The sequence below is a fragment of the Malus domestica genome, chromosome 12 (assembly GCF_042453785.1).
Source record: "Malus domestica chromosome 12, GDT2T_hap1".
Classification (NCBI taxonomy): domain Eukaryota; kingdom Viridiplantae; phylum Streptophyta; class Magnoliopsida; order Rosales; family Rosaceae; genus Malus; species Malus domestica.
In genome coordinates this window covers 5978099-5994783 of record NC_091672.1, presented here as the reverse complement: position 1 = coordinate 5994783, position 16685 = coordinate 5978099, and the positions used below count along the sequence as shown (strand labels likewise).

The window sequence follows — 16685 nt, the reverse complement described above, 5'->3', positions numbered from 1 at the left end:
AGCTGTTGCTTGGTGAAAGGCTGGCTGGAAAATGGTGGGGCTATTTTCTTTTTTCTATTTTTCTAATTTTTTAAAATTTCATGTGTATCAACTATCAAGGTCTAATAATATTCTTTTGTATTTGTAAACGAAAGCTTTCCTGTTCTAATTTTGTTGATGAGTGAGTACGATACCAATTTATTATGACTGATCGATTATGTGGCTTCTCTCACCTATGTGCCTAATATATATTTTATCTCTCACATCTTAGCTTGCATATATATTATTTTTATACAACAATATATTTACAAAAGGTGAATGAATAATTAGTTGTGAACCGTCATTTTCAATGTTCAAACATAAAACCTATCAACATTCTACGTGTAATAATATAAATGAAAAAATATATTTTTACATACTACTCTACTCGTATAGTAAGCATTTTACGTGTAATAATATAAATAAATAAAGAATATATTTTTATGTGTTTCTTCCCTACTTGTATTATAATACGTAAAGCATCAATTTACATACTAAATACTTGAAAAAAAAGAATCTAGATCATTGTCGGATCCTCTTTGTGAGGATCAGGAATTTGTAAATCGTGTCTGTTCATCGTACTTGGTAAACGTGTCCGTACATTGTATCAAGTACTGTTTGTGTTTTTATCAAACGGTATTTGATAAAAACTGACCATACAATGTATGATTAACTGACCATAAAATCCGGAGAGGATCCTGCTGGGAAAAAAAATCACTTGGAATTTATTAAACCTTATTTGTTTTCTAAATTTTTAATGTTTTCATTATTTGAGGGGGCAGAGACTACAGAGGGTCAAGAGGTCACAAGAGTTGTGTGGGTGTGCGACGGGGTAGGGACGCAAGAGGGGGTGGGGTCCAATGCCCGATGGGGGAGTTGGGTATCTTTCTATTTGTGAGAAAAATGGCAAATTTGGAAGAGGTGAAAAAGAAATTCATGCCGCCTGTCGGATCCAAAGACCTGTCAATTTTCCTTTATTTTGACTTGTGTTATCGGTATATCGGTCCCAACTTAAGTGGATATTTGGTTTGAGGATTGTTATAATTAGGGTTTATTGGTTCGGGTTTGTTGGGTAATGGGGTGGTGACAGAGCTATAAATCGACGTTAGGCGGGGTTTTGAGGCCGTATGAAGAAATTAGACAAAATATAATATAGTTAATAGAAGAAAAATTGAAGGTTCTTCTTTTGTATTTGAAAATTGTGATCAAAAGAGAGTAATTGAGTCACTAAAAAAATGAAATTGAAATCATAAGCATCAAATTTGTTTGTAAGTTTTGAGAATTTAATATTTATGTTTGCTTTATTTAAGAGAAAAAGTGATTAGAATTGAGCTCAACTCGTCAAAATTATCATCAATTTCTAAGAAGAAAAAAAAAACACCTTTTAGGTTTATCTTCTCGCACTTGGCATACATCATCTGTTGTGCTTGGTTTAGCCATACATTGATGATTGACCCCGACTGCTTGATATCAGTTGATCACTGTGGCATGAACCTCTTGTCTTCACAACGATATATTTTACATTAAGGGAGGGGAGTTCGGTTAAGCCACACAATGAGTTACCTAATTTAGTATCGAATTCACCATCTACGAGATTTGAATCTAAGACCTCTTACTTACAAGTAAAGAGGAATACTACCAGACTATAGTACTAAGTGACAACTTAAATTTTCATCAGTTTCTAAGAAGAAAAAATGGAATTGAAATCGTAAGCATCAAACTTGTTTGAAAGTTTTGAGAATTTAGTAATTATGTTTGCTTTATTTAAGAGAAAAAAGAGGTTAGAATTGAGCTCAACTTGCCAAAATTATCATCAGTTTCCAGGAAGAAGAAAAACACTTCTTAGGTTTTTTTTTCTCGTGCTTGGTCTTGGCACATAACATTTATTGTGCTTGGTTTGGGCATACATTGATGATTGACCTCGACTGCTTGATATTAGTTAGTCACTGTGGCATGAACATTTGTCCTAACAACGATATATTTTTTGGCTAAGTCACATAATAGACAACCTAATTTGATATTGAATTCGCTATCTATAAGATTTAAACCTAAGATCTCTTACTTACAAGTAAAAAGAAATATCATCATATTAGAGTACTGAGTGGCAGCTTCAATTTTCTTCTTAGAAACTGATGATGTGGTTTATCATCATGTTTGAGAAAAACTCTAAAATTTACCTTACAGTCTCTTTGGAGCACCCTATTATTTAAAGTTTTGTGGAAATTTTGTTAGACGCTTTGTCCATAACGTGAAAAACTATATCTCCACCACCTAACTTACTTTGATGACTTTTAACTCCTCAACATAAAAGTGTTGGTCCATATATAAAGGGCAGATGGATGAAAGTTATTGCACGGGGTTAATATATGATCAAGCCTAACCCACACTAATTTTTGGGAATAAATTACTAATAACTTTATTATATAACCACAAAAGAAATTGCAAATGATGAGGTTGAAGCTATGACTTTTTTTTTGCTTTTTTTTTTTAAGGTGGTGTGCTAGACTAAGTGGCGGAGTCAGAAAATCTATTAAGAAGGGTTAATCTAAATTAAAGAAAATGAAGCACAAAACAAAATAAAATCATCTAGTAGCATAAAATTCTTAGGTTTGCCAAGTTGATTTCTGGATTGAGGTGCCATAATAATGCCTATTCATGCAAGTTAGTAAATTTCACTAATATAAAAATTTATTTCAAGAAATAACCACAACTATTACCATATTTAGCATCCATATTACCATTTTAATATCTTATGAGCCCTAGAAACATACGGTCAACACCTCAAAATTTGCATATTTGTGAGAGAGTTTCAATAGCAAGTTATTGTGGTCGCAAATATAGGAAAAATTCTTAGGGAAAAGTAGTCAGTAAGGAAATAGCGCGCATAGTGCACAAATGTTTTTGTACAAAATAAAACGTAAATTTTTCATTGTGACATTTTGTTAAACAATTGATGGCCTATAGTCACATGTTGCGTGGCTGTTGACAAACGAACAGCTTCCAAGCGAATTTGTTGACGGATATCGACATTCGTCGAGAAAGTCTTTCAATAAATGTCGACAACACACACAAAGGCGTTGGCGAACCTCGCTTTAGACATTTTTGGTCGCCACAAGGTTAATTCGCCCACGTTAACCTCCTAGCGGATTAGCCATTGACTATGACGACATATTCATCTAATACAATTTTTACATTGAAATGTATAAATGTGCTTTGCTAATTTTAACATTGAATTTCAATAATTATGATCCGAGCAATACCGATACAAATTTAAATTCGCGCATACTAGCATGTCTACAACTCAAGTTTGGTGTTATTCAGTACCACGGTGTGGTGATATTTCTATTCACTTGTAAGTGAGATGTCTTAGGTTAGAATTTCGTGGATGTCAAATTCGATACTAAATTAGATTGCTCAATGTGGGCATAAATTTTTAGTTGTGACGGGAACACGGGTAGTACATCACGTATTTTTATGTAAGTGGTGAGAAATTTTATTTTTTAAGTTAATAACTTTTTTAACACACATATCTTATAATTTGTATAGTGACATGTGGTGTACCACTTCGTGTGCCGGTTACACTAAAAAATTTCTCCAACGTGTGACTTAGCCGAACTCTCTCATTCCCTAGTGTACAAATATATCGTTGTACTAAAAAAAAATCCTCAGTTTGGTTGGAGTTTCCAAATTCGAATCTCTCTTTTCTCGGAATATTGTTTTATGATTTCCATGCAATTATAGACAAAATCTTAAAATAGTCCGATCCATTCAAAGTAAAAAAGATATAAATAATTATGGGAAGTATTATTGACATTTTAAAAATCTCATTTAACACTTCTCACATGTATATTTTTCTTTTTCAATATAAAAAGTTTAAAGTGTATAATGAGATTTTTGTAATGATAATAACAATTCTCATAATTATAACCACAAACACAAAACAAAGGGTGACGAAATCTTTGCCGCGAGCAGTTGAGAACGACTAGTCTGGCAAACCAACAAACGGTGTTCCTTTGTTTTGGTCATTAACAGAAGATGTCCATGAGCTGGCTACGTAGAAAAAAAATTTATTAAATAGTAATTGCCCAAAAAAAAAAAAATAATAATTATGGGTCAATAAACGACATGTCAACCATCTCCTTCCAACAAAAACAATTAATATTAACACAAAGTATAATTTCTAATAATTAGAAAGTGGTTAAGTTAAGTAAGAACATGAATATGCCTTCAATGTTTGATGATGACATCAAATTAAGATATAATTAGCTGCCATTATTGATGATTATATGGGATGAGTGCCTGGGAAGTCTTCGTGTGCGCAAAAGTATGATGAATCGAGTCATATAGAATGCACTTAAAGAAAAAAAATCCACTAGTATCTAAATTAATAAGGAAATTCTATTATTTATTTTAAAAATAAAAAGGGGTACTGAAATATGTTGTTTTAGTAAAATTATTAGCGAACGTCATGAAATTGCCAGTCATATATTCACTTTAGACTTTTTTGTCTTCACGTTTAACAACGTTGCAACATAACATTAATGATCAACTTACGTCCAAATTACAAGTAATGTAATTGTAATCATCAAATTTTACAGTAAGCTGTTTTATAATAATAATAAGGTTATAGGTCGTAACACATAATGACATTGTTAATATTGTAACCATGTTATTGCATTACTCAAATTAGTACAATATTAATTAATTGATGTAGGTCATTATGCATGAATGTGATTGCATTACTCAAATCAAGGGGTATTAGTACCATTTTTGGTACCGTAGACGACAAACCTAATATCTCATTAATTGTGTAACAATACAAAAATAAATTAGTATGTAAATAATATAAGATGGGTGGAGCTATGGAAATTATACGCACCCTGCTGTAGTCCATTTCCTGTTGGAAATGACAGAATTCTGACGAAATTAACAAAAGGATCATAACTGCACATTTTGATGAGTTAAGAGACCAATGGTCATGAATCTTTAGTTAAGAGACAATTTCTCTAATTTGATTAAAGTTAAGGGACCAATACTACAATTTTATCTAAGATTTAGGGTTTAGGTGCACCGTACGTACACTCATAGGTGAAATAACGTAGTTAAGCATTTTTTATTTTTTTATATTTTTTTGAGAAACGCTAAGGAGACTATCTTAAAAATAAGACTCTCTGACACTTCATGTTTTTAGCAATGTTTTATAATGTTAGCACGATAATTAACGTTAAACTGTAATGTGACGAAGAGTTGATAAATCTCTCCATTGACTTCTTGACACATATCATATCATTTGTATAATGACACGTGATGTATCACCATGTGTTCCGATCACACTAAAAAATCTCTTCATATGCAAAAGCTGGAAGGTCCAGTTGATTACTGGGCCAGTTGGTGAAAGCTCTAAGCCTCAAATCAAAAGGTCCACCTGATTACATCCAGAGACTACATGACGCAAAGCCCACCGTTAACGTGGCAGTTCGTTGACGCCTGACACGGACTGTTAGGTTCATCGGTTAGTCCTTTCAAGTTTCCGTCCCCAAACATTACCACAGAGTCCGAGTCTCTGAGATCTTCGCCTTCTCTACTGTGATCGTCTCAAATCTTCCGATGGTAATTTCATCTGGTAATTTCATCTCTCTCTCCTTCTTCCGCTTGCCGTTGTGGAATTTTGCGTAAAGTTTTGTAAAAAAAAATTGGGAAATTTGAACGAATTGTAGTTAGGGTTTGATTGAGGGATTTGTTTACTGTTGCGTTATTTTAGCCGAGCTCGTGTATTAGCAATTCCACGATTTTTGTTAAATTTAGAACTATTTTATCAATAATTTTGTCTATTTATTTTGCTATTTCTTTCACAGTAAGGGGATATGAAAGAAAGGAACTCTACTTCCACCCTTAAGCGAATTCTAGTGACTTGTGCAGCTCAGGTATGTAAATGTCTTTCCTTTCTGCAAGTACTGATTATGTTAATTATACGTGAATGAGTAAATTTTGATCCAAGAAGGTTTTCTATCCTTGTTTTGGGCGGTTTTGCGGTCGAATTTGTTGATTTTGGAATGTTTAATTTTAGTTTAAAGTGCTACGGGATTAGGAGAAGCTGCACAGAGACTTTAAGTACCAGGGAATTTAAACAAGGTTTTAAATTTAGGTTGATAAGTGTAGCCTTAAACTTTTGGTGCACGAGATGTTTCTGGTTGTTGTCAAGTTTGAAGCTTTGCACAAAAAATAGTGTATGATTTTTTATGAAGATGTTATATTATTACGTAGAGTTATACTCATTCCGGATACATGAAATTATCCGAGAGTGGAATATTGGCAGGAAAAATTTAAATTGTCATGGGGAGTCATAAACATTGAAATCATGTTCAGGTAGAAGAAGAGAGATTATGTGGAAAACGAAGAAGTAAAATATCTTCTTAAATTAATCTTTTGTGTCTTTTTGGTTACATTGTACATTCAGTCTTTAAAAAACATTAAATGCAGACAGTTTGGAGAACAAAGTTTTTATTTTAGGGAAGTGTTATTGGCACTCCAAAAATCTCATTCTACACTCCTCACAAGTGTATTTTTCTTTCTAAATATAGAAAGTTTGGAGTGTAGAATGAGAAATTTGGAGTGCCAATAACAATTCCCTTATTTTATACTGATATTTTCTAGGAGCTGCTTGTATACAAAAAACCTTGGAACCTGTATGGTGCATTATTTTTAATATATCTCTTCCATGCAGGCAAAAGAATACGGGGGTTGTGTTGCAGCAAAGGTTCCACAAGTTGAACGTGATATGTGCTTGAAAGAATTTCTTGCTTTAAAGAGTTGCATGCAAAATGTGGTATCATTTCGATATTAATAGTAGATGTCATATTATATGGCAGATCTGCACCTGTAATCTTCCAGAGAAATTGCTTTTGAGTCTTCTTTTTTGCTTCTGAATAGCTGCGAGGAAAGCCGTGAGCCAGCAAGTGTGACCTTCTGTGCTTGGAGACAGTAGTTAGGACCATTTGGAAAAGGTGCTTCATGTTTCTAGAAAATTTTGATTAACTTTCATACGGTTCCACTTACATGATCCTTTACAGTATTTAGTTCATCTCTTTCTTCTGTACCTTAAACAGTTTTTTGTTTTTGTTTTCCAGCCCAGAGCCTGGTTGAGGATTCCCATTATCTGTAGCAGTACTTGCTAAGCCCTGCAATAACTCTTCAAAAGTCTGAAAATCAATCAAACAAGATGTCTGGAAAAGCATCAAGTTCACAGTCTAGCATTGGTTTGAGTGGGTCTGGTGCTCTGTCACATGTTTATATTCCATATCTGCCCCTAAGAAGCAGCGTAGCTGGTTCAAAGGGTTTATTTTATGATGATGGCAATAAGTTGCTGCTTTCCCCAACATCAGATCAGGTAATATGATATTGTATTTGAATGTTTCCAATTCTTTAAGTCTTTAATTCCAATTTGATTCAGGTGGTGTGTTTATTTTCCTTTTTTTTTTCTTGGAGATAGGTCTTCTGTTGGAAAACTGTTCCTTTTGATCCTGTGGTTACTCCTACTTCTGATTCAATTAGTGAAGGCCCCATCTTATCTATTCGATATTCATTAGATGCAAAGTTTATAGCAATCCAAAGATCTGATCACGAGATACAGTTCTGCAATAGAGGAAGTGGGGAAACTTTTAGTCAGATGTGCAAGTTAGAGTCAGAGAGCATACTGGGTTTCTTTTGGACAGATTGCCCAGTGTGTGATATTGTATTTGTAAAGACCAGGTAAGGATACGCTTTTCCTCACTTTTTTTACGAGTATTACTGAATCAATTATATTACTTGAATTGTGTATTTATTCGTATATTCATTATCTTTGTAGTTTCTGGATACAATGATACATATAGTTCTTTGGGGAAGCAAAAAATGTTAAACATGCAAAAGGGCTTAGTCTGCTGTCATACTCTATAATGCAAATATATTCCAAAATTAAGATATGTACTACTGGATATGGATGCACCCCACTACGGCTGCATGCATATCCAAATGTGTATTCGTTAAGTTGACAACTTTAAGTTTTGCCGGAAAGGATAGGTGACCAATGTGCATAGTATTTTGTCAGGATGCAGCAGAGATAGGGGAATGGGTTTTTTTTTTAAATTTTAATTTTTTTTATAATTTAATGATAGCTTTTCTGTTTTACTTTTTTTGTATTTGTTATAGCATAATTCATTGGCGTATTGTTGGTCTGTTTCCTGGTATCATATTGCGTATCCATGTCTGTGCGACTTAGTCTTACCCATCTGTTCAGTTGAACTTGGACCATTGATCTATCAAATAGGCAGATTTTTATCATTTGAGAGAAAATTCTAGTATCTTGATGACTGGATGGTCATTCATGGTTCTACTTCTGTCAAGAATTTTTTTTCATGAAGATGGGTATGCCTTTATACTTTTCCCACTTTGGAGGACAAGTAAACTAGTTAAAGGCCACTTATTTTTTGTGGTCCAGGGATACACTTCTGTTTGTTAAGAACACAGGAAAGACAAAACAAATTGGGTTATGTTGCCAAAATGTACCTCTTTTGTGGTGCAGTAACAAAAAGATATATACAAACCTTCTATTTCTAAATTTATAATTTATTGAGGGTGACTTCATGCAAAAATGTTGAAGGGTAGGATAATATCTGGACCTCTTCTCGTAGGATCCTGTGTTAAGTAGGACCAACACAGGGTAATGGCCTTTGATAGCTTGGAGGTGTGAAGGATTGTAGTGCTGCAAGCAGAGAGCAGGTTATTGTCATGGCCAATCTTTCCTCCACTTGTTTAACATGGTAACGGATGTCTGGTCATCAAGAAGAACTTAAAGTGCTACATTTCAAGTACCATTATTTATCAAGTAATAGTAGCCATAAAAGATTACCATCATTGCTGGAGGGTTTTTAATATATTTTTTTTAAATTACCATATTTAATGGGTGCTTTCTTGGTTATTTGGATACAATTCTATTTTCCCACTAAAAACATGCCATGCTTTTCATGTATAATGTGCCCATTGAGTTACATGGTAAGGCAACTTTTGTCTTTGTTGTGGCCTCATGCAAAGGATTTCTAGGTGGAGGGTCTTGTATGTACCAAATCTTGAGTTTTGAGGAAATAGAGCATGTTTTGTGAACCGTTTCTAGGGAATCATCTTTACAATAGCAATTTTTCTCAACCACATTTGCTTATGCCAAGGTTTTCCCTTTCTTTCATTTTGCATGGATTTCAATCTCAGTGGGCTGGACTTGTTTGCTTACAATTCTGAGTCAAAATCACTCCAATTGGTTGAGACAAAGAAATTGAATGTGAGTTGGTATGTTTACACACATGAAAGTCGCATGGTTCTTCTTGCTTCAGGAATGCAGTGCAAAACCTTCAATGGTTTTCAGGTACATGTAAATCTGATAATGTTTTTGTTTTAGAACTTTAAGTTTGCTGTCTTGGTATTAAGAAAAATGGATCAGGAAATTACTTCCATGAACAATTGTTGCTGTAACATATGTGGCAGTATTGGCAGTATTTCTTATTTGCATTTTGTTGTTAAAGAAAAGTAAAAGAGTTATTTCACAACATAGTTTTCTGTCTTGTAGTCCCATTGTAATTATCTTTCGTAGCAGAGTTATTCATATATATGCTTGTATGGCATTCAGTGCACTCTCTTATTTTAGTCTTGACACGTGTGTTACTTCTTCTGGGTAGCTCTCATCTGCAGGCATTATTCGTCTGCCAAAGTTTGAGATGGCAATGGCTAAATCTGAGGCTAACAATAAACCTGTCCTTGCTGCTGAAGATATTTTTATAGTCACTGTGTAGGTCCCTATCCTAATTTTCTCTTTGCCAGATTTTATTGGCCAACCAAAATTAAGGCTTATATACTGCCTTTCATTGTTTAGCTATGGCAGAATATACTGTCTGCAAGTTGATAGGATTGCAATGCTCCTCCACTCTTACAGGTTTTACCGTGATGTGGTTGTACAACAGGTAAATTTTGTGTTCAAACTGTCTGTTATAATCTTTTGCTCCACTTTAATTTGAAATGTCAACTAACTGGCCCTGGTGATGAGGGTGGGTGGGAAAATGGGTTAGGAGTAAGCTAGATGAAGGGTTTAATTCCCTTTATGAGAGCGTCTCCAATGGGGAGATGCAAAATTGAGATGCTAAAACCAACGGGAGATGTAAATGGGAGATCCCATTTAATTTTTTCCCTTTGATTGGCGGGACCCACCACCAAACCAAAAGATGTAAAAAAAGGTTTTTATTTACATTTTCTGGCAAAGATGGATATTTTTACATCTCTCCATTGGAGTTTTCAGGTAAACCATAAATGTAAAAACACATTTCAAGATATTTTGCATCTCCCATTGGAGATGCTCTGATAACCAAACAAAATGTCAACCAATTGGTTGCAGGCTATGTAACATAGGTATGTTATGCAAGGGCGTTATATGTATATTGCACTGATACTTCTGTGATACTCCAGTGATATATCTAAATTACTGGAGTGTAAACTGCCAATCCTTAGAAATCCTGCTTTATATTATTTCCAGTCGTTATCTTCGCGAGGCTACATGTACAATTGGGGCTGGCTTCCTTGTCAGTATTACTGTTTGGTTGTACTCAATTCATCAGCATAGATAAAGGATATGAAAAAAAAAATCTTGGTAAATTTGGATCTTATCGGTGGGTGATGTTTGTGAGAGAGTGTCGGTACATTTATGAGTAAATAATGGCTTCATGTGATCAGTTTAATTTCAGTGCATTTGTGAGTAAACCTTGGCTTCATGTGGTCGCTATTCAAATTTACTCATAATATATACTTATTCTACACAAATGGTGTTTACCTATATTTTTCAGGGTTCTTTGCCAATTTATTCAAGCAAGGTTGCTGTGAGTGTGGTTGATAATGTACTGCTTGTGCATCAAGTTGATGCGAAGGTTGTTATACTGTATGATATATTTGCAGATTCTCGGGCACCCATATCAGCCCCACTTCCTCTACTATTCAGGGGTTTCCCCAGGTCTAATTCTTCTTCCCTGAGATCAAATAGGGAAGATAATGAAAGTTCAGAAGTTAATGTTTTAAGTGACCATGAAGCAATCGTCTACGGAGATAATTGGACTTTTCTTGTTCCTGATCTCATCTGTGATGTTGCTAATCAACTTTTGTGGAAGATTCATTTAGACTTGGAGGCAAGTTTCCATTCATTTCCATTTTTTAATCTAGTAATAAGATTTTTCTTCTTCCATCAGTTATGAGTAAGAAAAGTATAAGGGTTCTTTTCTTGCATAACCTGTCTTTCTCTTTGTTCCTAGGCAATTTCTGCCAGTAGCTCAGAAGTACCATCAGTACTTGAATTCTTGCAACGGCGGAAGTTAGAAGCCAATAAGGTAGAATTCTTCATTCGGTTTTGCCATGCTCGTCATTTGCTAGATTTTCTTTCTTTTCGTAAATGTCAGCTGCTTACAGCATGCAATTGTATTTTTTTAGTGGCTATTTTGGGTTGCTCATTATGTCAAAACCATTTTACCATCCAAGATATAGCAAGCAGTCAAAAAGATAAATATTTATGGTCTGTAACATCTGGTTGAGTGGTTTCATGTTCTTGGGGTGTTTCATTGCTTTTTTTCAGGCAACTGCTTAATGACTATTGGCGATAACTTTGTTCCATTTCCTTTTCAGGCTAAACAACTGTGCTTATCAATAGCACGCACTGTTATTCTAGAACGCAGACCTGTGTCTACAGTGTCTCGGGCATTAGATGTTTTAGTTTCCTCCTACTCCCACTCTATTAAGACAGGCACCTATCTTAAGGGAATAAAATCTGCAAAAACATCGCCTTCTGGTGAGCCACAGACGAGTGGCCCTAGATCTAGTGCTGATGTATCCTCTAGAAGAGTAGACACAGTTGGGAAGTCCATTAAATTTGAATATGCTGCTGGATTGGACAGTGAATCGCCTAACAGATTTTTAACCTATTCAAATTCCGACTCTGAGGATAGTACAAGTTTTGAAGCCCCAAAGGCCACTTCAAATAACTCTCAATTGTTCGATGGTAAAATGGACAGGGGGAAGTTAACGGGTGCTGAAACTTCTGGCGGTGAAATTCGGTCTTCATCTTTGCAATATCAGGTTCTTAGATCCGACAACAGCCCATTGGATGCTAATGCTTCGCAGCAAGAATCCCAACCGACCTCTCCAGTAATTTCACCTGATGAAATGTACAGTTTTGTGTTCGCTCCTGTTGAGGAAGAGATTATTGGAGAACCTTCGTACTTGGTTGCCATCATTGTTGAGTTTCTTCGTAGGTATGACATATTTATGAATCTTTTAATAATGAGGGCCTTGAACACAAAGTTGTGATGGACTTGGGTAGAAGAGTTTTAGCCTGATATTTATTCTCTGCACCGCACAGTTTTAGCAAGGGTCTTGATGAATTTGCATAATTTTTCCCTTTGTATTTGCACTACACAGTTAATATGTGTAGTTCGTATTTAAGGAGTAAAGCACCTAGGGTTTGACTAGTTGGTTGATTGTTTTTACTAAAACAGGTTGATGTTGTATAACTGTAAAATTGCCTGGAAAGGCACATATCTTATAAATACGTATAAAAAGTTTTTAATGGATATTGATGAGGTTAAGAAGACTTATTTTTCTCTCCAGCTTGAAGTAAACTTACCATTTCACTATTACTACTTCTTTGGCAGGCTTGATCATTGGATATTGAAACCATAGTTGCCCCCTCTTGTTATTCTTTTTTCCCCTGCTCTCTAATTGAAAACATTGATTTTTGTGAACATGGTGATATCAAGTTATCATTTGCTTGGTCAGTACTTCAGCCTGAGGGGCTAGCCTACCTAGACCCGAACGTTATTTAAAAATGTCTCCAGAATATTAGGTTTCCTTTGATCGGTGTGAAGTTTAATACTTTAAATTTGAATGTATCAGGCAATGATCACAGTTCTATACTTATTTGCTATTGTTTTGCAGTGCTAATATTGAAAAGGTTGAAGTCCATCCTAATCTCAATGTCCTGACCGTACAATTACTATCACGCAGTGAGCGATATGCAGAACTTGGGCAGTTTGTCTTAAACAAGGTATATGAACAGCCTATTATAAATGTATGTTTGCGACAGTATGCTGCTTATTTTTGGTCTGATGTTCACGGGGAGAACTGTTTCTCAACAGATTCTTGAACCTTCTAAAGAAGTAGCAATGCAACTCCTAGAGTCTGGCCGTCAGAACTCTCGAACAAGGAAGTTGGGTTTAGATATGCTGAGGCAGCTTTCTTTACACCATGACTATGTACTGTTACTAGTGCAAGATGGATATTACCTTGAAGCATTACGCTATGCACGGAAGTACAAGGTAATTCCCATCTTGGAATCAGAGGAAAGAAAGGATTTTTTTGTATATTCTCAATCAGATTGCCAATACATTTTCCTGTTGGTTTTACATCTCTTTATTTTTGCTGTGTTTGAACGCCACTCCCTAGCTCTTAAACTCTTGCTGTTGAGACTGCTGAACCTATTATGTTGTGTTTAGTGATTGGTGTCGCAAAATTTCCTTTATTACGACCATTAGATGTTTTCTTGAACTGTCATTGCTGTATCCTTTTCCATTCTGTATAGTTTTTTTCCTTTTTCTTTTCCAGGTATTGACATTTTTAGTTATTTTCCAAAATATTGAGGTTCGGTATATCTATCTAGTAATTCTTTGATATACTTCCTTATGTGCCAAATTTTTCCTGACTGTATATGTTATTTTTTCTTTATTTTACGAAAGCGCTTTCCTGACTCTTAAATTGATTTGAATTTTCAGGTCAGAACCATTCGACCTTCGCTGTTTCTCGAGTCAGCATGTACCTCCAGTGACTTGCAAAATTTAGCTGCGGTCCTTAGATTCTTTTCGGATTTCATTCCTGGATTCAGAGACACATCAGATCACGACACTTACTACCGCATTCTCAGCGAGAGGAACTCATCCATTGCTGCTTGAAGTTTTTCATAGTATGAATGACTGGGGCAACTGAATAATGCCGTAATTACCGAGGCCCTTAGAGCTGTGCAAGTTTTCAGAACTCCTTTTCGAAAGTACTACGTGATTAGTTTCAGGTACCCATTTACAAAAAGGATAAGTATCTTGTGCTATCGTTGTTCTAAATTACTTTCCGGTAATCTACTGAATAGCTACTTTTGTGAATGGGTATGAAATAATATCTCGTTGAGTAATGGGCCTTTCAAACACCCATCGGTTCAGTTTGTGCTCAAGGGGCACGCCATGTGTATTATACATGCCTAGGCATTAGATTATTTGCTAGATAATGTCCTAGCGTCTTGGTCCTATTATACAATGCCATGTGTGAGTTTCTCTTTACATGACTTTGCATTGCTAGAACAAGAACGCCACGTGGCGGTAAATTCGTTTCATGTAAGATGCCTTCTAGGTAGTTTTTTTCCCAAGAGAATACCTAACCTATGCGGAATCCACAAATTTCCCTCCATAAGTTTGATTTTCAAAACATTTTCCATCTTGAAAATAACAAATCGACGATTAGGGATCACGACGCTGTTATAGGCTAAGGATCCTCCACCCAAGATCAATTAACCTTCATAACGAGAGTTTTCTCTTTCTAGTTTCATCAGAAGGAATTAAGTCCTCAACCTAGTCTAATCCTAACACATTACCCCGCCCTAACTCCTCCAACCCTAAGGGTCTGTTTGGTGGGCTGTATGAGATTGAATCTTAGTTTTTGGCATGGATAGGTAAGACAGGACTTGTAACGAACCCACTCTATAATAGATTCATAACTTATCATGTTTAGTCCTGTCAATCTTGCATTTTGACACAACAAACAATGAGTTTGACTCAAATTCATTTTAATTGGTCACAAACCTATCCCAACCAGACTACCAAACATGCCCTAAGAGCATTACTATCATATAGTTTTTGAAATGAACTTACGTGATAAGTTTTCTCTTTGGAATCATGTATTGGTTAAAACTTGTGATCAAAAGTTTCCTATTCAAGTACAAAAATAACCACCTAGGAACCCATTACCCTAGCTGCCTCCCTCATTTGATTAAATTATTTCTCAGGTAGGCAGGTAGAGCCAGATGAGAATATGCATGTTTAATTGGCTACATTTGTTCCTTCCCTTTTGGAGTAAACAAGCAAATAACAGTCCTCAAACACAAGTGCTACTATAGGTAAACCAATTTATGACATAGTTTCTATAACTAGTTAAAGCTGTATATTTTTATTTGATTCAAAAGTTTGATATTTTGTTTGTGTTATGTGTATTTGGGAAGCAAAACATGTATCACCAGATACAAGACAAGACAAAGGAATAGGAGAGTACATGCTTTATTAGGAGGACCACTTTGGAGTGCCAGAGAAAGAGGACTTGGTTATGATCAATTAAGCCAAGTGTATGGCCGACTAAAGTGCATGGACTTAAAACTTCTCTCATCTACATTTTGGTTTTCTCAAACAAGTACACTCTACCGTTTTGACACACTTGCAAACACCAAGGGAAAAAAAGTCAAGTTGCCCATGTTGGATTCCAAGAAAATGAGAGTTTTGACAAAGGCTTGAAGCAATAATGTAGAGGAGAGTGAATTAGAGCAATAGTTACTGAATTATTTACTTTAGCCTCGAAATTGAGTTTCTGTGTTTTAAGTTCACGAACGTCTTTAATGTCTCATTTTTGTCGTTGTTCCTTTAATAACGAGTGTGCTGTACCCGATTAGTTTATTTTCTTACAAAGGGTACAACATATTTCATTTATAAAAGGGGAAAAATATTATAATCAGATGAAGAATATGACCTAAGAAGAGGATACTTGCAAATACAAATATGAGATTACAAAAAAAAAAAAAAAAAAAAAAATCACAAATATTGTGAGACTAAAAAAAAGGAAGATTTATAGAAACTAATGCGTCTAATGCTGTAAAATCATGCGAGAAATGAAAACTCTGAAAATAATTAATCGTGGGATAGAAAAATGCCGTGCTTCTATTTGGACATAGTGCTTTTCCTATCCCACTTTTAAGAAGCCAAAATGTGTGTTTTTTAAGAAGAACAAAGAGGAAATTTCATTAAAACATGCAGGGGCCAAATATAATGAATTTGGATGAGCACAAAAACCCCAAATAATTGACGGTTCTTGTCAAATACAGAATGAACCACGAAAATAAAACCATGGCAGAAACAGTAAGGAAAATTCAACACTATAGTAGGCTCACTAGAAACCGAAAACGGTGAGCATCTCCAGCGCGTAATATCAATGCCCAGTCTAGAACCCATAAATCAGCAGAACGCCTCAAATTAGAAACAACTCGTTTGGAAATGTTTTTTAAAATGATTGAAATTGCTTTTAAGAAAATGAGTTCCAAAAGCACTTCAAGTGCCTTTTCAAGATTTACTTGCATTTTTATTAATAATTAGTTCCAAAATTATTTTCACAAAAAACGCTTTCAGTCATTCTAAAATAACTTCCAAACGAATAACACCTAAATGTCTTTACAATGTCATATTTACTAATCTCATAGCCTTTTTGAATTCTATAGATCACAAGTTTTGCACACAATGAATGTAGTAGTATTTGAAACAATGACTTCACTTTTATGACAATTAAAAATGTGGTAAAAATGAAATGAA

The 16685-nt window shown here is 35.0% G+C and overlaps 1 protein-coding gene across 4 annotated transcripts; it reads left to right on the top strand.

The window, feature by feature from the left end:
- Nucleotides 1-5368: 5368 nt before the first annotated feature.
- LOC103449662 (uncharacterized) lies at nt 5369-15779 on the top strand. 4 transcript variants are annotated; one of them, XR_003767504.2, is made up of 17 exons: nt 5369-5641; nt 5874-5942; nt 6743-6844; nt 6949-7022; nt 7146-7405; nt 7508-7767; nt 9259-9412; nt 9723-9832; nt 9917-10004; nt 10878-11213; nt 11337-11411; nt 11704-12329; nt 13012-13120; nt 13212-13391; nt 13845-14137; nt 15122-15232; nt 15335-15779. XR_003767504.2 is itself a non-coding variant. In XM_017336462.3 (15 exons), the coding sequence occupies exons 5-15, from the start codon at nt 7238-7240 to the stop codon at nt 14019-14021; spliced, it is 2283 nt and encodes a 760-aa protein (XP_017191951.2). In that variant the 5' UTR covers nt 5369-5641; nt 5874-5942; nt 6743-6844; nt 6949-7022; nt 7146-7237; the 3' UTR covers nt 14022-14269. The 4 variants fall into 4 exon arrangements, 2 of the variants coding, with proteins under 2 accessions (XP_017191951.2, XP_070665347.1); XR_003767505.2 differs by lacking the exon at nt 15122-15232; XM_017336462.3 differs by lacking the exons at nt 15122-15232; nt 15335-15779 and having other exon boundaries at nt 13845-14269.
- The last annotated feature ends 906 nt before the right edge of the window (nt 15780-16685 follow it).